The sequence below is a fragment of the Meleagris gallopavo genome, chromosome 9, assembly GCF_905368555.1.
Source record: "Meleagris gallopavo chromosome 9, MGAL_WU_HG_1.1, whole genome shotgun sequence".
Lineage (NCBI taxonomy): Eukaryota > Metazoa > Chordata > Aves > Galliformes > Phasianidae > Meleagris > Meleagris gallopavo.
Window position 1 is genome coordinate 13593949 of NC_139412.1, and position 21770 is coordinate 13615718.

Genomic DNA, 21770 nt, shown 5'->3' on the forward strand with positions numbered 1-21770 from the left:
AACTGCTGCAGAAAAGCTCACCATCTGCTACTACAAGAGCAAACACATACAGCAGTGTCAGGGAAGCAGCAAAGGAGCATTTTTAAGAATGGAAGTCAGAAGATGAAAGTCAGCCCAATCTCTGGAACATTTATGGTGTCCCATCCGGTCACTGCTGTTACTTCATTTATTCTACAACTCCACTGAAGTTCCTTTAGGCATCAGACAGTGATTTCTGAAAGACCAGCTGAAGCTGCTAGCTAACAGTTGGCACGGAACGGTTTGTTAAACTGCAAAATAGGTAGAAATCCTAAAATGCATTATGCTTAATGGCGAAGCATTAAAGCACTGGACAGAACACTGAAACCATTCCTAAGAGCCCCATTTCCAAAGTAATTAAATAAGTAGATGACCTCATGCTGCTCAAACTACATAACTTACACTGTGATTAATACTAATATCTATGATCTTATCAAAACAACATCCTAACAGCCTAATAATTTCTCTAGTTTAGGTAATAATCCCCACTGTAAATACTCAGGCTAATTTAAGCTTTTTCCATCTAAATTTCCAATTATGTAATCTCTACTTTTTAGAAAATCACATTCCTTTATTCCTCCCCTTTTTATTCTTTTCTCCTAAGAACAAAGGGGAGAGTTACCAAAGTATTCATTCTATCCTCAAACGCCGCAGGTATTTCTGAAGTCTAGCAGCTCAGTCTGGATCTCCAACACACCAAATTCCTCAACTGGAATGCTCACTGTACCATGAGATAACGTCATGATCCGCACCACCTTGACTGAAGTAAAGCTGCGTGCATTTTCAGCTCAAGATACAGTGTGTGCTGGCCACATCTTGTCCAAGGCGCTGAACTGTAGCCTCTTCAAAGACAGCAAATTGTGACTCACGGCCTGAAAACATTTGCTGTTCTGTTTACACTTATTAAAAATATTTATATTATTTGTGAATAAGAACCCTTGCCTTACCTCATACCGATATTTCTCAATTCCTTTTTATTTTAAACAAAAAATAAGCAAAGGAGTAATGTAAACTATGTATGCAATGTTCAACTCATCATCAGAAAAGCTTCCCTCCAGCTCAAGAAACTATGATATTAATTAGAGCATCAATTAAAGCCTCTAAAATATTGTAACAACTAGAAATAATTAGTTACTGAAAGGGCAGAAGAAACCATTCAAGCAGCCATGTCTTCTATTACCTGAATGCTAAACTATCAGTTCAGGAACATCCCAGACCACACAAAGGAATTGTTGATTTGCCTCAAGACACATCACCTCATCCCTGTGCCCCTGAGCTGCCATCATTCTTCCAGAAGGAAAATACACCCATAGGCAAGAAATAAGACTTGCCAGCAAGAACTATTGCTGCTTTCAGTGCTTTAATTGTTTTTCCATCTGCCCTTTTTACCACACACTGCGATGAATTTCCTTTCTAGGAATCAGCATTAATAGGAGATATTAAAGAGTAATTTGAAATCACAGAAAGGCTTGTGCTGTGCAGATCTGAAAACCAAGCAGCACACTTCATAGTCTGGCATGTTTGTGAGCTGTGATTATGCCCATCTTCCACTTCAGTGATGGCTACCAGATAGCATTCAAGAGCCCAGGAATGACTGCTTGCCTCACAACAGCAGTCTCACACTCCTCCTGAATGTACAGACTTGGGAAGAAACCATGCCATACTCCAAACACTTCGCCTTGACTTTCACAAGTCTTTGTTTTTTTTCTCTGTTAATCCTTAAAATAACAAATTCAACTAAACCTCAGTTTTATCAGGTCTCCTGAAACCTAATCCTGATTTCCAGAGTGCTTTAAAAATTGCATGTTCTGCAGGTTTGGAATGTAAAACTACACACAAAAATTACATAGATAAGAGAAATGTACAGACATTTTAAAGAAGGGAGTTTTGGAAATAGACATTTAGAGGTGTACATTTTGAAAAATGCATAAATTCATGGGAAATTTTGCCTTTGCTGTTTTACATCCGACACAAGGACTGTAATACATGCAGCAGTGGACAGAACTATTAATAATCTTCTCTTTAGAATACTACAATCCCTTAAGAATTGAATAACTCATTAAACCTCTACTTGGGGGCTGTTGCTTATGTTACCTAATAGCACCTGTTGGCTACAGTTTAGTGTCATTTCTATAAGAGTCCCCAGTATTTCTGTAATCAAAATTTCAGGATATTAATGCCTTCTCAATTTTAATTTGAGGTTTTGAAGAGCCAGAATATAGAAACCATACACAGTCTAACTGGTCTCTTCCAGACATTGCAAAGCGTTTGGAGCAATGCATACAAATGAAATCCACACTCACATGGCAGCCTGTCTTGCAGAGGACAGGAAGGATCCAGGTGACTAAGAAGCCAGAACTGGAAACAATGAACACAGGATTTAGTATTTACTGAATTACAGGTGCACTTTGCACTGATTTTAGTTACACGAACATCAGCTCAAAATCACTGGATGAAACTTGACTCTGCATTATTTTAGGCTCATCTTTTCCTTGCCTTTTTCCTTCTTCACAGCACACAAACACCTAAAGTGCATTCAGTGTGCAATTGGAAGAGATTATGGCAATCTACCAGCTGAGGATCTACCTGGAATAAATTATTCTATAAGAACACCTGCAAACAGCCTTATATAAAGCTCTTCCTGAAGCAAAACCAACCTAAATCTCATTTTATAGCTTAGTGTTAAGTCATCACTCTGAAGTCAGGCACTGGCACATTTGAAACAAAGAAGTGGACAATTCAGAACATCCTAAGAGGACCAGCTGTACCATTGCTGCTAACAAACCCCACAACTGCTGTGTAGAAGTATTTTCCTACATCGTGTGTTCCAAATACCTCAGTCACAATACAGACCAATTTCATCTCTGGGTTCTAGTTTATATTTGTCTTCATTTAACCTTATCTGCCTGCATCTCCTGCTTGATGTCCTATGGGTTACCAGAGACAACTCTGTTTATGTAATTTAGTTAAATTTACACTGATTGTGAGCAACAGTTGCAAAAGCCTCCTACACCAAATATCTAGAGATCAATAACATAGCTATATGCTATGGGATGAATTCTCCCTCTAGCATTGCTAAGCAGAAACTTAAAAGATTTTCTTCACATCTCTGATTTCAATGCAATAAATGGTTCCTAAAATACTTTAAACAATTGATGTCTTGAGAATGTAACATAGCCTGCTAAACGCAGGCTGAATTTTTCCTGCTGTGCAAGGAAAAAAAAGTTCACAGCACCCTAGGAGACTTAAGAAACCCCCCACAGCTTCTCTGATAGTACAGCTTCTCTGCTGGATTTGCAGCAGTGTCACTGATTCAGTCATACCCCCATATATACTCAGTCCTGAAATGAGCACAAATTCCAAGAGTTCCTTCAAAAACCTTTCCCCCTTTATTGCACTGTGTGCAGCATTCTGCACCAAAACACCCCCAGTCCCACAGCACAGAAACAGCACCTTAAACAAACAACGGGATTTTCCATTTCACTTCTTGCTTAAAATGGATATAAACTTTAAATATTCATTTATTTCTCATTGATGCTGCGCTTACAATACTGGTGAAAAAACAACATTGTTTCTAAGCTAAGCAAGACACCAAAAGCTATCATTGGGCTGAAAATCAGCAGCAGTGTTTCCATATTACCCAAACAGTGGCATGATGGCAACAAATTCAATCCTATAAGCAGGACAACTGCTTCAGCAATTAAATACATTCATTCAACCAACACTCCATCTTAACAGTAACACATGTAAACTGGTTTTTCTGATTATGAAAAAGTTTTGATATGAACACAGGTCGGTGTGATAAGCAGAAATTAGACATCTGATCTAAACAGACTCATTTGTAGACCACGGTAGCCATTATACTACACAGATCTGTCTGCTCAAATGCACCACATGTATAATTCCCTCTTTATTTTGTCATTTCATTTCAGCCTTAGGTCTTTCAAAAGCAGAAGCCTTATGCAGATGAAGTCTGAAGGACAATTTCCAGTTCCAAATATTTTTGGCACAGAGCCCAGAGCTTTTGCTGCTGAGGAGAAACAGCCTCACATGAAGAAAACAGAAACTGAGTGGATGAAGAGACCTCCACAAACAGCTACTACTGGCTTCCCTCTGACAGGACTGCAAATGCCATAGCATGCTTCAACTCCTCATCTCCTACCTTGTTCATCCTCACATTCTGACCCTGCAGCAGCATAATGTACAAGATGCAGAAATGAGAGATAAATGACATTTTCATATATTTTATCTTGCCAACCTATTGCTGTCAGCAAGGTCAAGCCAGAAGAAACTTTCAAGATTCTGTCTACTGTGTATTATTTTCCTGCTGACGGAGGTCATCGACTATCACTGTTTCTGAGCTGTTTTCTCTGCTGAAAGTGTCCATTTTGCAGCTATATTATTTCCCTACTTTAAGCCCAGGCCTATTTCTAACATCTGTTTGAGGATGAAGGGGCAATGCTTCTGAAGTTCGCTGACATATTCATGTTCTCAATTTCACAAAGTGCAGTAACACCACTTCCAGTGAGTAATCAGCACAGGATAAGAAAGAAGGTACCACAACTGCTCTGAAATAGATTAAGAATTGTCCAGTCTGATTACAGAGGTTAACTCTCTACCTATGAGGGTAGGCATTAAGAAGTGAGCTAAACAATGTTACCCCCAGTTTACCTGTAAGCACTAGTTTTTCATGGAATGGTTTGGGTTGAAGGGAGCTTTAGGAGCATTTAATTCCAATCCCTCTCCTATAGGGACACCATCCACCAGACCTGGTTTCTCAAAGCTCCATCCAGCCTGGCTTTGAATGCCTTCAGGGTGAGAGCATCCACAACCTCATTGGACAACCACTGGTTCCAGTGTCTCACCACCCTCACGGTAAAGAATTTCTTCCTAATATCTCACCTAAATCTACCCTCTTCCAGTTTAAAGCCATTTCCCCTCTTCCTGTCACTACCTGCCCTAATAAAAAGTCCCTTCCTGCAGGCCCCCTTCAGGTACTGGCAGGCCCTATAAAATCCTCCCCAAGCCTTCTCTTCTCCAGGCTGAAGAGCCCCAGCTCTCTCAGCCTGTCCTCACAGGAGAGGTGCTCCAGCCCTCTGATCATCTTCATGGCCCTCTGGACCCACTCCAGCAGCTCCATGTCCTTCCTGTGCTAGGGGGCCCAGAATTGGATGCAGAATTCCAGATGGGTCCCATGAGAGGGCAGTAGATGGGCTGAATCACCTCCCTCATTCTGATGGATACTTCTTGTTAATACCATAGTGCTATCATAAAACAATATTATAATACCGTATCAAGAGAACAAAGTATTCAAATCATAATGCTAAAATGTCACCATCTTCTTTTCAGAGAATTAACAGGAAACATTCCTGTAAATAGAGAGTGTTGCCAAGCAATTGAATGTGGCTATATTGTTTTATTTTTTCATTATTTGTACAGCTCTTGGAAACCTTCTGTTTTCTACTTCCTTACCAATACTAATTGATTGTGCAACAACTGTTATAACTTTATGGCAAGCATTTCTACTATGGTGTAAAATACTGACCTAGCACTGCCTCACAGCTTAGGAATTCACATAACCTACTAATTAAATTCTGGAACAGGAACTTATTTTCTATAGATGCCCCAAATATTGCTGTAAAAGCCTGTGTGACCTCTCTTGAAAGGATCCTCATCACCCCCAGACCTCTAGTACTACCAGATACTATCTGCAAACAGAAAAGGAATGCTGCCAGAATGGTATTGGTCCAATTTGTTATTTCACTTTTTTTTAAAACCATAGCAGCTTTAAAAAAAGAAAACAAAAAAACTTTCATATAATCATCTATTTGTTGTTGAGTTCAAATGTTGTAAGTTACCTACCCAGTGTTGATAGTAGACAGTTAGCAGAATTAGTAAAAGGATTATGTTTGACAACCTCAGTGAGCTAAGTACGTGCACAGAACTATACACAAATAGTTTGTAAGCTTCAGATATCACAGTTCACTCCCTAATTATGAATATCTCCATTAGTTTGACAGTTACACATGCTGTGCATTATCATCTATCAGCAACTAAGCCACGACCCGTTAAAGCACACAGTTTACCCACAGGTATCAAGCCACCTCAGTTCATTCACCACTGTGTAGAAGACAAGGAGAACACCTGTTATCCTCACACATGATCCTCACCTGCCATGCAGCTTTTAAAATTAGAAAAGCAAAACAAGATTGTCTGCACTAAAAAACAACTTTTACTGCTTTAACAACTTCACAGAACACATTCACACCTCTTGAAACAAAGCGCTGCGTCAATCACACAGGCTCTCCAGCAGTAACCTTGTTTTCAATCAAATCTGGCACAAGTTATCCCACTGCAGCTGGTGGGAACAGCATTTTCTGGTGACAAAAAAGCCTTTTCATCCACGGCGCTAGACATTAACGTTAGCCGCAGTTTCACCTTTTTCCCTCCCTACGTTCAGTTCAGCCAAGTAACAGCCAAGGTCTAAATCGTTCATACGAACCCTCGCTATTGGAACCTCCGCTACGAAGGCGCGAACCTTCACAGACCGACCGCCTCGCGAGCGCAAAGCCAAAGCGAGCCTCACCTGCATGGCGGTGACCACATGGCAGGGGTTCAGCAGGTAGATGACCGTCCTGGTGGCGAACTTGAAGCCCACCTCCAGCCCGAAGACGAGGCACAGCGCCACGAGCAGCAGGTTCTTGCCCAGGCTCTCTCTCTTGGCGCGGTGCTGCTGCAGCAGGTGCCCCTCCAGCTCCCCGCGGTGCAGCTGCCGCAGCTTGCGGAGCGCCACGAGGATCTCGGCGGCGCCCAGGCTGAGGAACACCAGGCTCTCCGCGAAGCGCTGCCGCCCGGACAGGAAGGCCGCGCACTCCGGCCCTCCGTTGCCGGCGAAGCTGGGGTCCACCCCGCCGTACAGCCAGTCCAGCAGGTTGCGGAGGCCGTACCGGGACATGGCGGGACGGCGCCGCTCCTCCTCGCCGTCGCTGTCCGGGTGCGGGTGGGAGCAGGTCGGAATCAACGCCAAGATGCCGTCGGGCCGGCGGAACATGAAACGCCGGGGGTCCCGCTTCCTCCCCGCGCTCGGAGAAGAGTTCTCTTCCTTCCCTCGGGCGCCGGCAGTCTGCAAGGGGACAGAGGGAGCGACTGATGAACGGAGTCGGCGAGCCCCAGCCCGGCACCGCCGCTAACGGCCGCCCGCCCCTACCTGCCCCGCACCGCCTTCTCCTCACGCGCCTCGGCCCGCGCGCAGCCCCGCGCTCCCGCAGCCGCCGCCCGCCCCTTCCCGCCGCGCGGCGCTGCCCGCGGGTCGGCCCCGTGCCCAGAGCCCCCGGCCTCGGTGAACGGCGGGAAGGAAGGAGCGGCGCTCTCCTCAGCGGCGGCGAGCCCGAGCGGGCGGCCCGCTTCCCGCCGCCCTGCCGGCCCCTTCCCGGCGCCGTAGCATCACCCCACCGACGTGCCTGCCTCACGCCGAAAAATGGACGAGCCCCCCCGGATTGGCTGAGCGCTGCCGCCCGCCCCGCCCTCGCTCCACCCCGCGCGCTCCCGCCTCCCGCGGCCGCCTTCGTCCCGCTGCTGCTCGTCTCTCTCCGGCCAGGGCGAATGCGTGTTATGAATATAAAAGATGTAAACTGTTCGTGTGATCAAAACTGAGGGAATCGGGCAGGCGTACACGCAGTGCTAGCAACAGGACGAGGGGGATGTCCTCAAGTTACACCGAGATAGTTCGGGTTGGATATCAGGAAAAAAATTATTCTCAGAAAGCACAGTGATACGCTGACACGGGCTGCACAGGGAGGTGGCAGGGCACCGTCACTGGGGGATCAGAAAAGGGTCAGTGTGGCACTGACAGATACGGTTATCAGGCAGCATTGGTGGGAGGTGGGCAGCTGGGCTGGGTGATCTCAGAGGTCTTTTCCAACCTTAATGATTCTGTGCATGTTGTATATAAGCAAATAATAATGCAGTTACTTGCTAACATTTCATCACTGTAATCTGGTGATACGAAAGTGAGATCTGCACATGAAGGAAATGGTGGTTTTGATAGTGAGCAGCAGAACCCAGCAGCACCATTTTGCTGTAGATAACATTCTGCGTTCCCTTATCAATGATCGCCGTTCCCTGGCTCTCCTCACACCACCCAGATGCCCTCAGAGTGGAGGGGCCCAGCAGTGCAGCACCCAGCCAGCACTCTTATCAACACCTCCATGCACTGAGAACCCCCAGCAGCTCAAGACTGCCACACCAGCCAGTGCTGGTTTGAAATTAAAAGTGCACCCATGGGCCTGTCACTACTAGTCCAACAAGAGCCATCTTGATCCTGATCTCCCTTAGTCACATACCTAGGTTTCTTGCACACACCCACTTATGAGGAAAAGGAATGGTAGAGCATGACGGCAAGAGGTTTATTTCCTTGTGAACACAATCGAAAGCAATCACTGCATCTGAGACAACAACGCCTGACAATGTGTTGCTATCCTACTTATAGATCTTTTTTACCTATAGAGTGAACTCGTACTATAGAGACAAGAAAGACCCAGAAACAGCCCACAGGCACTGCACACAGTGACAGACTGGAAGAAACACAGACACCTGCACTTGTAGCTGCAGAAGTTGTTCTATTGTAAGTGTCTGAGAGATGGACACATTCCAGGTGGCAGCAAACAACCCAGCTGGTAAGCTTCATGGGACAAATACTCTGTGCTTATCTTTGCAAGCAGCATTCCTGTATTTTTACAAATAGAAGAATAAAAACTGCCCAGCCATTGGTGTTAGTACTGAATTGCTTGTGTGGACATCCTACAACTGAAAACAGAAACTGTGTAGTAAAAGTTGCCATAATATATTATATATGTTTATGTTGTGTTCTTCATTCAACACAAGTAATTGAAGGAGGAAAATTATAATCACAGTAAATAAGAACCAGGTGAAGCACATGCAAGTGTTCATGGCCAGTCCACTTAACCACTGCTTTCTCAGTTTATCATTTAAATAACATTAATAGCATCACTGTGTTAAAATCCTAGGAAGAGCTCTTAAAGAAGAGCGTGGATCTTAATCTTAGCTTTGAGTTAGAGGACCTATTAAAACAAGAAAGTGAAATTGCAAGGGAGTGGTACAGCCTCTTTCAAAATTGAATACATGAAAACTTAACAGTAGTGCCAAATAACCTATGTTTTATAATAAACATAGAGAGAATTTTTATAAAGTCTTTTGCAAAGATAGTTTATTACTGTATGGATTATTTCTACCTGAATATACTGGTGGGTTTCAGTTAAAATGTGTAGTCAGCAAGGCAGTGCTCTCCCAGAATTTCATTATCATTTAAATGGTAAAGAAAATTAAAGCGATCAGTGCCTTTGTTGCATCAAACTTCCAAAACAGATCACTCCCAAGCAGATAGTTAGAACAGGTAATGCTGCAGCCCGTATGAGGGAAAGAAAGGAGTAAGAGCACTCAGAATACATGTTTTCAAATTGTCTGAGTCTAAAGAATATGATATAAGGATAGTTAAAGAAATAATTGAATTAAGATGGATGAGATGCTAGTAAAAAAAGAAAAACATCAGCAGCAACTATCACTTCCAGTTGTTCAAGGTGGTGGGAGGTAACGAGGGAAGGGGAAAAGCCAGTGCAATATAGATTGGTCAACCTAATCAACTTCAAACCCCCCGGAAAATCCTAGGACAAACCATCTCACAAACTATTAGTGCATAGATGATAACCAGGAAACAGCAGTAGTCAAGAAGGACTTGTCAAAAATAAATCACATCGGATAAATGATTTTTTTTTTCCCCCTTCAGTAAGAAAAGGCCTCCCGCATGGGACAGAACACACTGTCAGTTTGATTAGGCTTTTGACAGTTACATGACATTTTCATTAATAAGTTTGAAAAATACTGTCTGGATAAATGTATTACAGGGTCTATACAAAACTGATTGGATCACAAGCAATAGTTCACTGTCAGAAGAAGAGCGATATCAGTGGGTTCCTAGAATCTGCCTTCACACAGGTTCTGTTTGGTAATTTTATTAACAATTAAGATAATGGAATAGAGAACATCCTCATCAATTTTGCATGCGATACAAAACTGAGTGGGGCTTTTTTTCCCCCCAGTATTCCTGACCTTTGAGAATGATTGTTAATAAACACAGTAAGAAATTCAGGAAAAAAAAAAAAGCTGAATCATAGTCCAGTTCCATGTGAAACTGGTACAAACCACAACTGCCTTTCTCTTCCCCATGCTACTCATTCTCTCTCACACTGCCCTATGCTGACAAAAGCTTTTCCAGGGCTGCATGGTTGGTACGGAAGAAACTGATTGACATTACCATTTTAATCTCAAAGATAGTTGTAACCTGTAACCTGGATAGCTGTATCCTTCCAGCTCTATTAAACCCTGTTTTCAGTGATGGATGAGGTGACCTCTCTAGATTTCTACAGCCCTATTTTTCTGTGATTATCCACTCATTAAAAAGGAGCATCTTTGTTGTAAAACTGGGTATCCTGATACAATCAGTGCTCTTTTACAACAGCACAGAATTGTTAATTCACATTCAGGCTGTGATTCACTGTGAAGTCAAGAGATCTGGGCTCTCCAGGCCTCATCTGCTGGGTGGCTTACACACAGCTCCTTCAATATCTCTGTGTTTCAACTTCTTTCAAAAGCACTCTGAACTCTGCAAGTAAGGATTGAGTAGTATTGACAGAGCACTGAGCACTTGCTCTCTTCTGTTTGTTAACCACATCTTCTCTTCCTTTCACTAAGTAATTTATGCTCTCTTTAAGATCCATTGTAAACATATATAACTCATATGTCAATAGAAGAGGTTCTCTAAAATTAATAAATTCCTGTAACTAAATTGTTTGGACAAGCGCCTGAGGCTTTGTTCTTTTATCTTATGTTAGATTTATTTTTCTCTCTGTGATGTCTTAAAATGCTGGAATCTACCATCAAGAGATGAAGAAATGCTGAGGCCTCAAGCTCATCAAAGGTCAACCACCAGAACAGCCTTACATAGAGCCTCTGCAAGCACACCATCTGCCTGGGAGCTCCAACTAAGCTCTGCCCTGGTCCCAAGGAATTTATTCCTGAAGAATAAAGCAAGTATATTATGCTGAGTTCACACAGGAGGTCCATGGCAGCTGTAACACAACAGTACACGTGGCAATGACAGCACAGTAGCAAAATCCTAGGCTACAGCAAGTAAGGATACGCTCAAATATGGACACACAAACAAAGGGGGAAAAAAAAAAACTGTATACCTTTAAAAGGCCTCAGATAAGCAGGGATCTCCAACAAGATACCCTCACCTCCACTGCCAACCCTTAAATGAGGTCTGGGAAGGGGTGGATCCTGGCTGCACCCCTTCCAATCACTGAGGTACATTGCATTCACCTGAGCTCCCCTGGGTTGGCCCCGCCTTCCCACCAGGTGCTCAATTACTGCTTCAATCTGTGACTTAGCAATTCTGCTGCAGCAGACAAGACAGAACTGAAAAACCTACATTTTATCCCCTTCCCTTTGCTCTTGTCTTCTCCCACCACTGCTAGACACTTCTTGGTTACCCGTGAGTGATGTCACCTTGCCAGGCTGAGTGCATATTGTGGAGAGAAAGGTTTGCTTTATTTCCTCAGCTTGTGGGCTAACATTAATGTTGTTTTATGTGCCTGATCTGGGTAGTGAGAAGTGTGCCATATGTGAATTCCTACTCTTACAGTCACAGATAATAGGAAGGAAATGATAAATGCCTACTTAAAACAGAAAGCAAAGAGGCTATGTGGATTGAAGGAAAAAACAGGAATAGGGACAAATTTTGCACAGCATTGTTAGCTGCCAGTTAAAGTACTGCAGTTTGTTTACTTAGATTTTTAATAAGACAATATGAATACTGTGTGCAGGATCTTTGATCTGATGATCTTTGGAGATGCAAGTGGTGCCTGAGTCATATTTATCCCTGTCATCCGCTTATAATGGAAGGTGGGTTGAGTCTGCTTGTTAATCTGCCATTTCTTGTATGAAGAACAGCACTTGGCACAGTGTTGCAATCTGAAGGATGCTTTGAGCACTTAGAATGAGACTTGGAATAGCCACAGATTAGCAGTTGCAGACTTGGGGCACAAATACATTCAAGTCGTGTGCACAGCAAGCACAACATTTCTACTGCTTAGACTTGTAAACCAGAAGGCTTATTTCTGTACAAAGTAGAATCTGAGGATTCAGCTTTTTAGTGGCACCTGTCTCTTTTCTCCCAGTCTTTTTGCTGCATTCTTTGCTGCACAAATGAAATCAAATGTGAATTTCTTTCACAAATCTGGAAAGCTGTTTCCCTACCCCGAATAAATCTTCAGAAGTGTATGCACATACATGCTTCTTCTTTCCAATGCTGTTTTCGTTGTTAGCTTGGCTGTGATATACGTAGCTGAGATCTAAGTCCTGAAATATTTTTACTCAAGAAAATTCTTTTCCTTTTTTCCACCTTTCAAAAAGGAATCAGAATCGTGATTACCTGCAGAAGCAGTGCAATCTTATACTGACTATGGGTTATGCTGCTCACTTAATTGTTCCATTTTATTGACTATAAACAAGGAAAGTAGACTGATCCATTTTGATTCTTATTTTTAGACAACTTCATTGTACTTCAGTGGCAGGGGCTCTTCAGAGATGTTTAGTTTAGGAAAAATACCTAACTGGGAGCATTCCTTTCACTGTTAGTTTTCATAAATGTATTTCTCCTGGCTCATGCTTGATCTGAGCATGCTAACAGTTCAGAAATAGGTCTCTACCCTTAGTTTTCAGAATAACTGTTACTGGTTCATTCTCAAGTTTTGGCAAAAAAATAAGCACTCACCCTGGTAGGGCGCAAGAACAAGATGCCTCAACACGAGTGAAACATTCAAGAGCTACTAATTATACTGTCATTAATCTACAGATTAAATATTCTGCCCCCCAAACAGAGATGCTTATAAACATTACACTCTTTTAAAAGATTAATTATTGACAGTTCACACTTCTAAAGCTACATTTGCAACTGGAAGTGGCTACAGGACAGCTACCTGGAAAGAATCAGTCTGATAAGCCACTGAGTACAGTGGTGTTTTTTTCCCCTTTTCTTTCTTTTGTTGTTGTTATTGATGTTTTTCCTTACTAAAGTGTACTTTAATAGCAATACTACCTACCATTTGTTATTCTGAATTCCCTCTGTTGAGGCAGTTCCATGCAGATATTATTTATGAATTTGAATAAAGGCTTGTTGAAGTGTGATTGTTTATTTCCTCTCAAGAAATTTTCTTGTGGGAAAGATGAAAGCCTGTATCACTTATCATATCTCTCCTTGTCAGCTAATTTAACTGGAACATATGCTAGACAATACAGAAAAATAGTAAATGTCGACTTGAAACATTCAAAATCAAAGCTTAAAAAGATTTCATATCTTCCTTTACACAAAAAGCTGCAATATTAATAGGCACAAAACCGGTCGGATGTAAAAGCAGGCAGAAATAAAGAAAAACCTTTAATGTGAGAGACTAACAAGACTAACATTTAACATTTAAGACTACATTTAAATTACCCACATGGAAGTTAATAGGTGAAACTGCACTGTCAGTAGCTGGTATGGGTTGAAGAAGCATCTGAGAAATGGTGATTTGTTTCTTTGTAGGCTTGTGTGTTAAATGAGTAAAAGAATTCTCTGAAGACGTGGAGCTTAGGAGAAAAATATTTTTGCTAAGATGAATATGAAAAAAAAAGAATCTCATATAAGAGAAAATCAATGTTTCCATCCAGTTATGAGCATTTCTCTTAAGCTTGAAGTACCTTCAGAACTAACAGAAAGAACAATTAATCTTTTTATACACTGGTAACTAAACATTTTATGCCTGAAGTGCTCAGTGACGTTCACCCCCATGTTTATGTTCTGTGTTATTTAGTTATTTTTCAATTCTCAAGGCGTTTGCTCTATTACATGTCCTGTGCCAGCACCATATTATTGCTAAGTATAAAAGGCATTTCACAAAGAACAACACAAACTATTTTTCTTGGAAACAGCCTCAACAGCACTTTTCTCACTGTTGCCTTCCAAGTCAAAACATTATACTATTAACATAATGCACACTTATACATGCTTATATCCACAGTAATTCAATAACCCACCAGCATTAAGCCAGTCTTTCAACAAACCACACTCAAACAGAAGGTGATCTCTGAAACTCCTATAGGCAGCCCTCAGGATGCTTCTCAAGCTGATGTCTCAGGAAAAAAAAAATAATAAAATGAAGTCAGAGAATCAAATCAGGGCTGAAGCTGATTGCCATAATAGTGTTATAAGAGCTGTTAGCCCTGTTTGTGTTTGTTAATTGTACCTATGGCTGATACACACAGTTGGTATGTGATTCTTTAGGCCTACATAAGGAGGCCTATGCAGGGAGAAGAGCCTGTGCTTTCCAGTTTTGTTCTATGTTGCTATAATTTATTGGACACACTGATATCCACGAAGCCTTACTGAAAAACATTTCAGTTCTTATCAATAAAACCTGTCAATCAGAGACAGAAGAGCTTAAATGCTAAGAGTAAAAAAGAAGCTTTTAGGTGGGCTGGTAAATGGTGTTAAATGGATTTTAAGTGTTTAGAAATTATGATATTTATACAAAACTCAAATTTTAAAATTTGCAAATTACCTTGCAGATAATCATATGCAAATAATCTCAGTGTTCATCAGCTTAGATAAAAAATGGTACATAACATGGATAACAAGAAAGAGAATTAAAAATTAAAAAGATAAGGCTGTATGTAGATTCTGAGTGTAGATCAGTGCTTAAAATAAGAATTATTTTTCCAGAATTAGTTCCAGAATTATAAATTGCCCATCAAAAGCCTGAGACACACAAGTACTGACACGGCAGCTTATTCAAGGTCAATGAAACAAACTTCTCCTATGGAACAGAGCCTTTCCAGGCCACCAAACTCTTGAGGAAACTTCAGTAACCAGAGTGAGCTTCAATCACACCCTCAAACCAGTAAATAGAATGTCAGTCTAAAATACTCTGTATTTGTTTTCTGCTGTTGGTACTACACTAGATATTAACAGAGGAAACAAAACAACTACTGTCATGATGATGCATATCTGTAAGTAAATTTTTCACATCTTTAAAGGTAGAAGTAAACACCTCGAATGGGATTATGGAGGTGAGGCCACACCATCCAAAAAGCTGAATAATTAAAGTCTGCATCAAAACTTGTTTTGTGTGCATGAAAAGGGTGTATTTCCAAAATTACAAAGTCAAGTAAGTGGCGTGCTTCTAGTATAACTAGGAAAGAGACTGTGTTAGATCACCATGATGAAAATAGACAGTGAGTATATATACTAGTTTTTAATGTCAGTAATAATTCAAATTGCTGAACATGAGAAGCTGTGGGTGTTAAGCACTTGAGTATAAACCCATGATCAAAAGGAAATATAGTGTCTGCATGTGGAGGTGGCAGTAAGATGGTGAGCGTCTCTTGGCTGGTCAGAGACTAGTAGAAAATAAGAATTTTTAGGATTTGAAAGTATAGGAACCTCACATAAGACAAAATGATATTGAAGTTCCTTGCTTTTGGCAGACTTATCCAACCATTTTGTAACAGTTCTATTCGGAACAATGAGCCCTCTAGTGGTTGTTCACCTCTGACATTCTCTGACTATAATAATGCTCTGATAATAATAATGCTCTATGCTAACTAATGCAGTTAAAATATTGTTTTCAGTAGCAGCACAACCTGTGTTGTTTTAACTCTTGAGGATGTTGCCATCACTTTTCTAAACGTGAGAAATGAAATAGTAAGAATTGGATCAGTTCATTTCCAATGCCTGAAACAAGTACCAGTAGAACGGATCCAGGATTATACCCGCTTAATAGAAGATAGTCTTCTGTAAGGGAGTTTTACTTTAAGTACCAAGAAAAACCAAGATGGATTCCAGTGATGACAGAGCGTTTGGTCATTGGGAGCTTGGCAAGGGCCTAAATATATCAAGCATTTTTTACTTCACATATAGATAGAAAAAACTCTGGAGAAAACATTCAAAGTTTGCAGAAAGGAAGAAAGGAAGGAAGGCACTGTGTGCTCTCCTGTTATTGCTGAGAGAAGGAAACAGATCAAGCAGTTCTCTAATGAGAGGGAACAGAAAGAAGTCAGCTTTGAGTTGCAGCAGTCACTGGTCTGAAATCAGTGATAAATAATCTAATTTAAGTGTTCTTGATACGTGTAAGGATTGCATTTTTACGATGCACTGACATGTAAATATAAGAGGATTTTTGCCAATGCAATGCAAAGTGGTCAAAGGAAACAAGATAGTCAATCTCTGCCTTTAATCCCACCTCAGCATTCGGCTGGGTCCTGCAGCCAGGAGCTCCTTTACTCCTACTGCATCAAAGGATGTATTAGAGCAGCTTTCAGCGATGCAGTGGGAGAATTGAAAGGGCTGTTTTTTACAGGCTGGTTGTGTTGTGACTTCTAGATAGATCAGCCCCTTTTGTTTCCTTATTCTGTTTTATGGGTCTTGGAAATATTCACTTCTGTGCTCTCTAAATTCAACAGGGCTCAGAGTTTGTGTAAATGTAAGAGCTTTAATTGCCAGACTGATGAAGTGCATCACACTTAGAGCTAGCTGCTTGTTTTCTCCTCTTTGATTGCTAGCAAGAGTTTTTCCTTGCTCTCAGCCTTGACACAATCTTCTTCTGCCAGGACAGGGGCTCAAGGCTGCAGTACTCTTTACAGCCATGCTACCCGGTAGCTTGTATTAGACTCATTAACTGATTTTTCCTTTCAGAAATTGACTAGTGGTGAAAAGAGGCACCCAAATTATTTCCTTAGAACAAAGGATCCTTAAACAGAAACAGGAGGAAAGAAGTTAGCAGAAACTGTTCTGTGGGTGCATAACCCAAAAGGAATGGTTGGAACTCTGGAAGCACGTAACTGAAAACTTTGCCCAACAAAGGGAAGTAACAAAAAGGTGTCTCAGCTTGAAAATATTCATATAGTTCATGTTTTCAGATCCATTTGCTGCTGTTTATGAAGTCCAAGTCAGCAAGATAAGCAAAGAAAGCTCCAAATATTGTCACACAAACAGAATAAGGTACAGCTTTCTCATTAAAAGATTTCTTTTGAATCTTCATCATAATACTAGTGCATGCTCTCTTGTATACTTGGATAATACCACTGAAAATTAAGCAAATTAAGCAAGATGTATTTAAAATATATTTGTATAATTGATCTCTTTACCTGTGAAAGTATTTTCACAGAATACATCGCTACTACTAGGCAGGGAGGTGATATTATATAGAAGGAAGTGCAGTTTAAGTAATCAATGCTTACTTGGTGTTGTTAAAATCATAGCATGTATTCTGATAACTATTTTGTAATACAAAAGAAACCTGACAAACAATTCATTCGAGTGGTGCATAATCAAATTCAAAGCATTCTGCTGATACAGTTCCAACCACAGTGCAACACTGTACCAAAGCACAGATTTCTGTGCTGAGATCCTAATGCTACCTAGAATTTTTCAGTGTCTTTTGGCTGGATGGTTTTGATAGCTGGCAGGTCTTCTCCTGCTCCCATTAAAATATGAAGCAAAAAGTTGTGCTGTCACAGTGATACGAGAGAAATATGACTATACTTCAGTCTGAACTTTGCTGGATAACATCATTATTTAATCCCACCTCAGCATTCTGCTGGGTCCTGTAGCCAGGAGCTCCTTTATTCCTACTACATCGAAGGATGTATTAGAGCAGATTTCAGCGATGCAGTGGGAGATTCTAAGGACTGAGGTGGGATCTGATCAGTGTTTATAAATATCTATAATAGGGAGGTGGGAGGCAAATGGATGAGGCCAGGCTCTCCTCAGTGCTGTGTAGTGGTAAGACAGGAACAATGGCCTGAAACTTGAACATAGGAAGTTTCATACAAATATGCAGAAGAACATTTTAAGGTAAGGGTGACAGAGCTCTGGAGCAGGCTGCCCAGAAAGGTCGTGGAGTCTCCTTCTGTGGAGATATTCAAGACCTGTCTGGATGCCTACCTGTGCGACCTATTGTAGGGTACCTGCTTTATCAAAGGGGTGAGATTCAATGGTCCCTTGAGGTCCCTTCCAACCTCTGCAGTTCTGTAACTCTGTGATTTGTTATTTTAATCTATCCAAATCATATACTGTCGTCTGAAATCCGAGAAGAAAACTCTCTAACTCTAGTGTAGTATTAAAGTACCAGAAACCACAAGCAGAAATTACTTGCTCTCTTTCTCATATTTCTATTTTTTTTTCTTTCATCAATAATATTTTTATTGTTTTATTCTCACGAGCTTGTGTGAAGCATTTTAATTGGAGGTGGTGCATATAGAAGCTCAAGTTCACATCGTGAAATAGAACATTTGTGATAATCTGTCCTCTTGAACCTTTCTGCTGTACTCCAAAAGTCAGAAGTTCAAGGAAGACATTTCATTCAAGGAAGAAAATTACAGTGACAACATAGGAGGCCACCAATATTCAGATGGCTTAACATATCACTTCTCATTTATTTAACTGTCATAAGCTGACCATTTTCCAGTTTTTCTCCCTAATAGTTCCCTTCCTTCTTTCAAATGAAATATCCATAATACACTGTAAGAACTATAATTTGTAAAATAACATTAATATTTATGGACCTCACTTTCTGGGTCATAAGAACCTGAGCATCAGTTTCTTCCTGCATTTTGCAAATATACTCTGATCTACTTCCAAGGCAAGTTGTTTCACACAATAACTGTTAAAACCAAATCTATATGTGGTATAACTTTAAACATACTAAATATATTTAATAAATTACACAATTTATACAATTTACTTTGTTATTATGTATATTTTATATCCTTAAACCTTCTTGAGTGAGCTCTCAAACAGGCGCAGAAATGTTAACAGACCTGTTATGGTCCCAGGCGTTAGTAAAGCAAACGGTTAATGCTGGGAACATGGAGATGTCCAGTTATCAGTTAGTGAGAGATAGAGAATTACATTTTATAAGCTATATTTTCATCAGTGAAAACCTGGGTTAATTTTGTATTACCTGCAGGGTTAAAGGAAGATTTTATGTACTCACATCTTTTTAAAAACAGTTCAGTTGTCAACAGTAGTTGGTATTTTGAGGCTATTTATTGTGCAGAGATTGAATTACACTAGGCTGTAAACATGTAGACAGCACACTCTCAAAATAAGGTCGTAGTCCAGAACTGTGCAACCTTCTCAACTGAGGCACCTGTCTGTTTAATTTCATATGAAAATGCAGTCAGTGCACAGCAGAAAACATACATAGGCATGTTTTTCCAAGGTTTAGTCCATCTCCATGTGCCCCTCTTCCTCTCCAGAAGGCTCCTGGAGCCCTGAGAGCAGCCTTTGAGTACCTCAAGGAGGGCTGCAAGAACTCTTTAGGAGTATCAGACTCTTTAGGAGGGTCTGTGACAGGACAAGGGGAAATGGTTTCAAACAAAAAGAGGAGAAATTAAGATTGGGTATAAAGAAGTTTTTTACAATAAGGGTGGCAAGGCACTGGCACAGGTTACCCATAGAGATGGTGGCACCTCACCCCTGGAGACACTCATGGTCATGCTGGATTTGGCTCTGAGCATCTGGTGGAGCTGAGGGTGTCCTTGTCCATTGCAGGGAGGTTGGATTAGTTGACCTCAAAAGGTCCCTCCCAACTCAATTACATGATTCTATGATTTTTTAATGAGATTTAGTACTAAATTTAGTACTAAACATTAGCATCTCCATTCTGCAACATTGCCTTTTGATAGCATTTTTTTCATTTTTATAGATAACAAAAAATAAACGTGCACAGCAGGTGGCAGCACAGTTCCTGCTTGATATCAGCCTCATTTGTACCTCAGAAAAGTGTCTCCAGTCTCGTACAAGTTGCTGCTATTAAACAAATGTCCTTTCCTTTATACGAAGCAGGTGATTTTTAGCAAAGAACTAGAAATGATCTGTGTCACTGCTGTAGAATGACAGCACTTCCTGAAGCTGCATGCAGCAGAACTCACTAGCAGTGAGGCAGAGCTTGCTGCCCTGGTACAAGTTGTAGAACAAGCAGTGCACTGCTATGCAGACCCTGAGAGACGTCTGTCTGTCTGCTAACAGAAGGAGAAGGTTTCCACAACATATTTAAAAGTGTGTAAATGTGCTCTACTAATTTCTCCGTGCTAGTCAGGCCTCCCTTGCGATCTCTGTGAAGGAGTGATAATAAAGCAAGGCACTGATGGGCATATATAGCACAAAATTTTTCGACACATTTGTTGTGGCTTTGGAAAATGAATCCAAACTCAATACTCTCAGTGCACAGACAGAAAAACAAGTGGGAAAGCTCATCAGGTTTCTTTAAATTGTTTAACAGCTTGTATAGGGCACAAGGTGCTTGCTGTGGGATCCTGCCAGTGACCATACTAAACTCCTACAGAGATTATGTTGCTTTTTCCCTTTTAAGGTTTATTGGACATGGCCTGTATCATCTGAAATATTTTTGCTAAACTGCAGTGTCGTAGTCTAAACTTTGTAGAACCTAGAGTTTTAAAGCTCTTAATCAGATCCTGAAATGTAATTCCCACGTGTTTCTCTCTCACTCCTCTCTTGTTTGACCCTTCAGTGGGGTGTGTGCTGGGGAAGGGGCAGAGGGGAAGAGTTCATAGCATCTTTGTGAATGGGGTTCTCTGCTTTGAAATACCTTGGATCAGAACTTTCAAAAAGTTCATTCATCAGCTCTAACAATTGTACTCATTCTGCCTCCAGGTTTGCCTACAAAATTTGATGTTATCATTGAAGGCTAAATATCCTTTTTCCTTTTTTAATTTCCTTATCTAGCCTGTGGGGGGAAAAAAAAATAAAAAAAAAAAGTGGATTGCTTCTGGAATTGCTTTGATCATTAGTTAAAACTTGACTGCATTTGTTCATAGTATTTTGGGTTAAGGCAGAGATTTTAATCTTGCATTGCTAAAAGCATTTATTTACTTAGGTGTTTATTTGCCTGAATCATACATTTCAGGTTCTGGCTGAAGTATCACCTTACACCCAGGAGACTTACGAGATTATCAGGCTTACTTAGAATTACTGTAGACCTTCTACGGTGCTGAATATGGTTTGCTTGTTTTAAACTTTTTAATCCAGTATTAAGAGGAATTGCCACCAAGTAACACTGTAGGACAATAATTAGCCTAATGTAAGATCCTGAGCGATCAGTTTAAAACTGTGTAAGTCTCCTGGTTATCTCAAATTCTCTACCATTATTTTCCTGAACACTTTATTTGTGTGAACACTTCCCATAGGATGTGGGCTACATTTGTCCCCAGAGTAGAACTAGAGAAGTCAGTAGGACCATATTGGATATCAATTTTATGTTTGACAATATTTCAGTCATCTATGTTGCTGGCCTCCTGGTAATGTCAGAGCCCTGTGTGGCTGAAGTCAGTGGAAGCTCATTAAGTGCCCAATCCATTTTTGGAAAGCCTTGGTTTTGTAGGAATACCTGTCCCTGTTACTTTGCTTTGTGTGACAGCTTCCTCACATTTAATTTATATCTATTTTAAGATTAATTCCAAAAGGTCCTAAATTTTGTGTGTGGGGATAAGGTAATAGGAATGGCACAGTGGTGTCATTCACTGGTTTTACCATGCACACACACATTAATAAAAAAAAAAGAGAGAGAGAGAGAAATAGATGAAATAAATGAAGTAATAGTAAACTATTTTTCATT

The 21770-nt window shown here is 40.8% G+C and overlaps 1 protein-coding gene across 2 annotated transcripts in view; it reads right to left on the reverse strand.

Annotated features, from left to right (window-relative positions):
* TMEM164 (transmembrane protein 164) overlaps nt 1–7558 on the reverse strand; it is a 40794-nt gene extending 33236 nt beyond the window's left edge. Inside the window, exons 1-2 of one of the 2 annotated variants that reach the window (XM_085230708.1) lie at nt 7479–7558; nt 6605–7141 (exon numbers count right to left, since the gene is read on the reverse strand). In XM_085230708.1, coding sequence (XP_085086834.1) covers nt 6605–7069 — 465 coding nt within the window. In that variant the 5' untranslated portion in view covers nt 7070–7141; nt 7479–7558. The other variant, XM_085230707.1, reaches the window with a different exon arrangement.
* Nucleotides 7559–21770: the final 14212 nt, after the last annotated feature.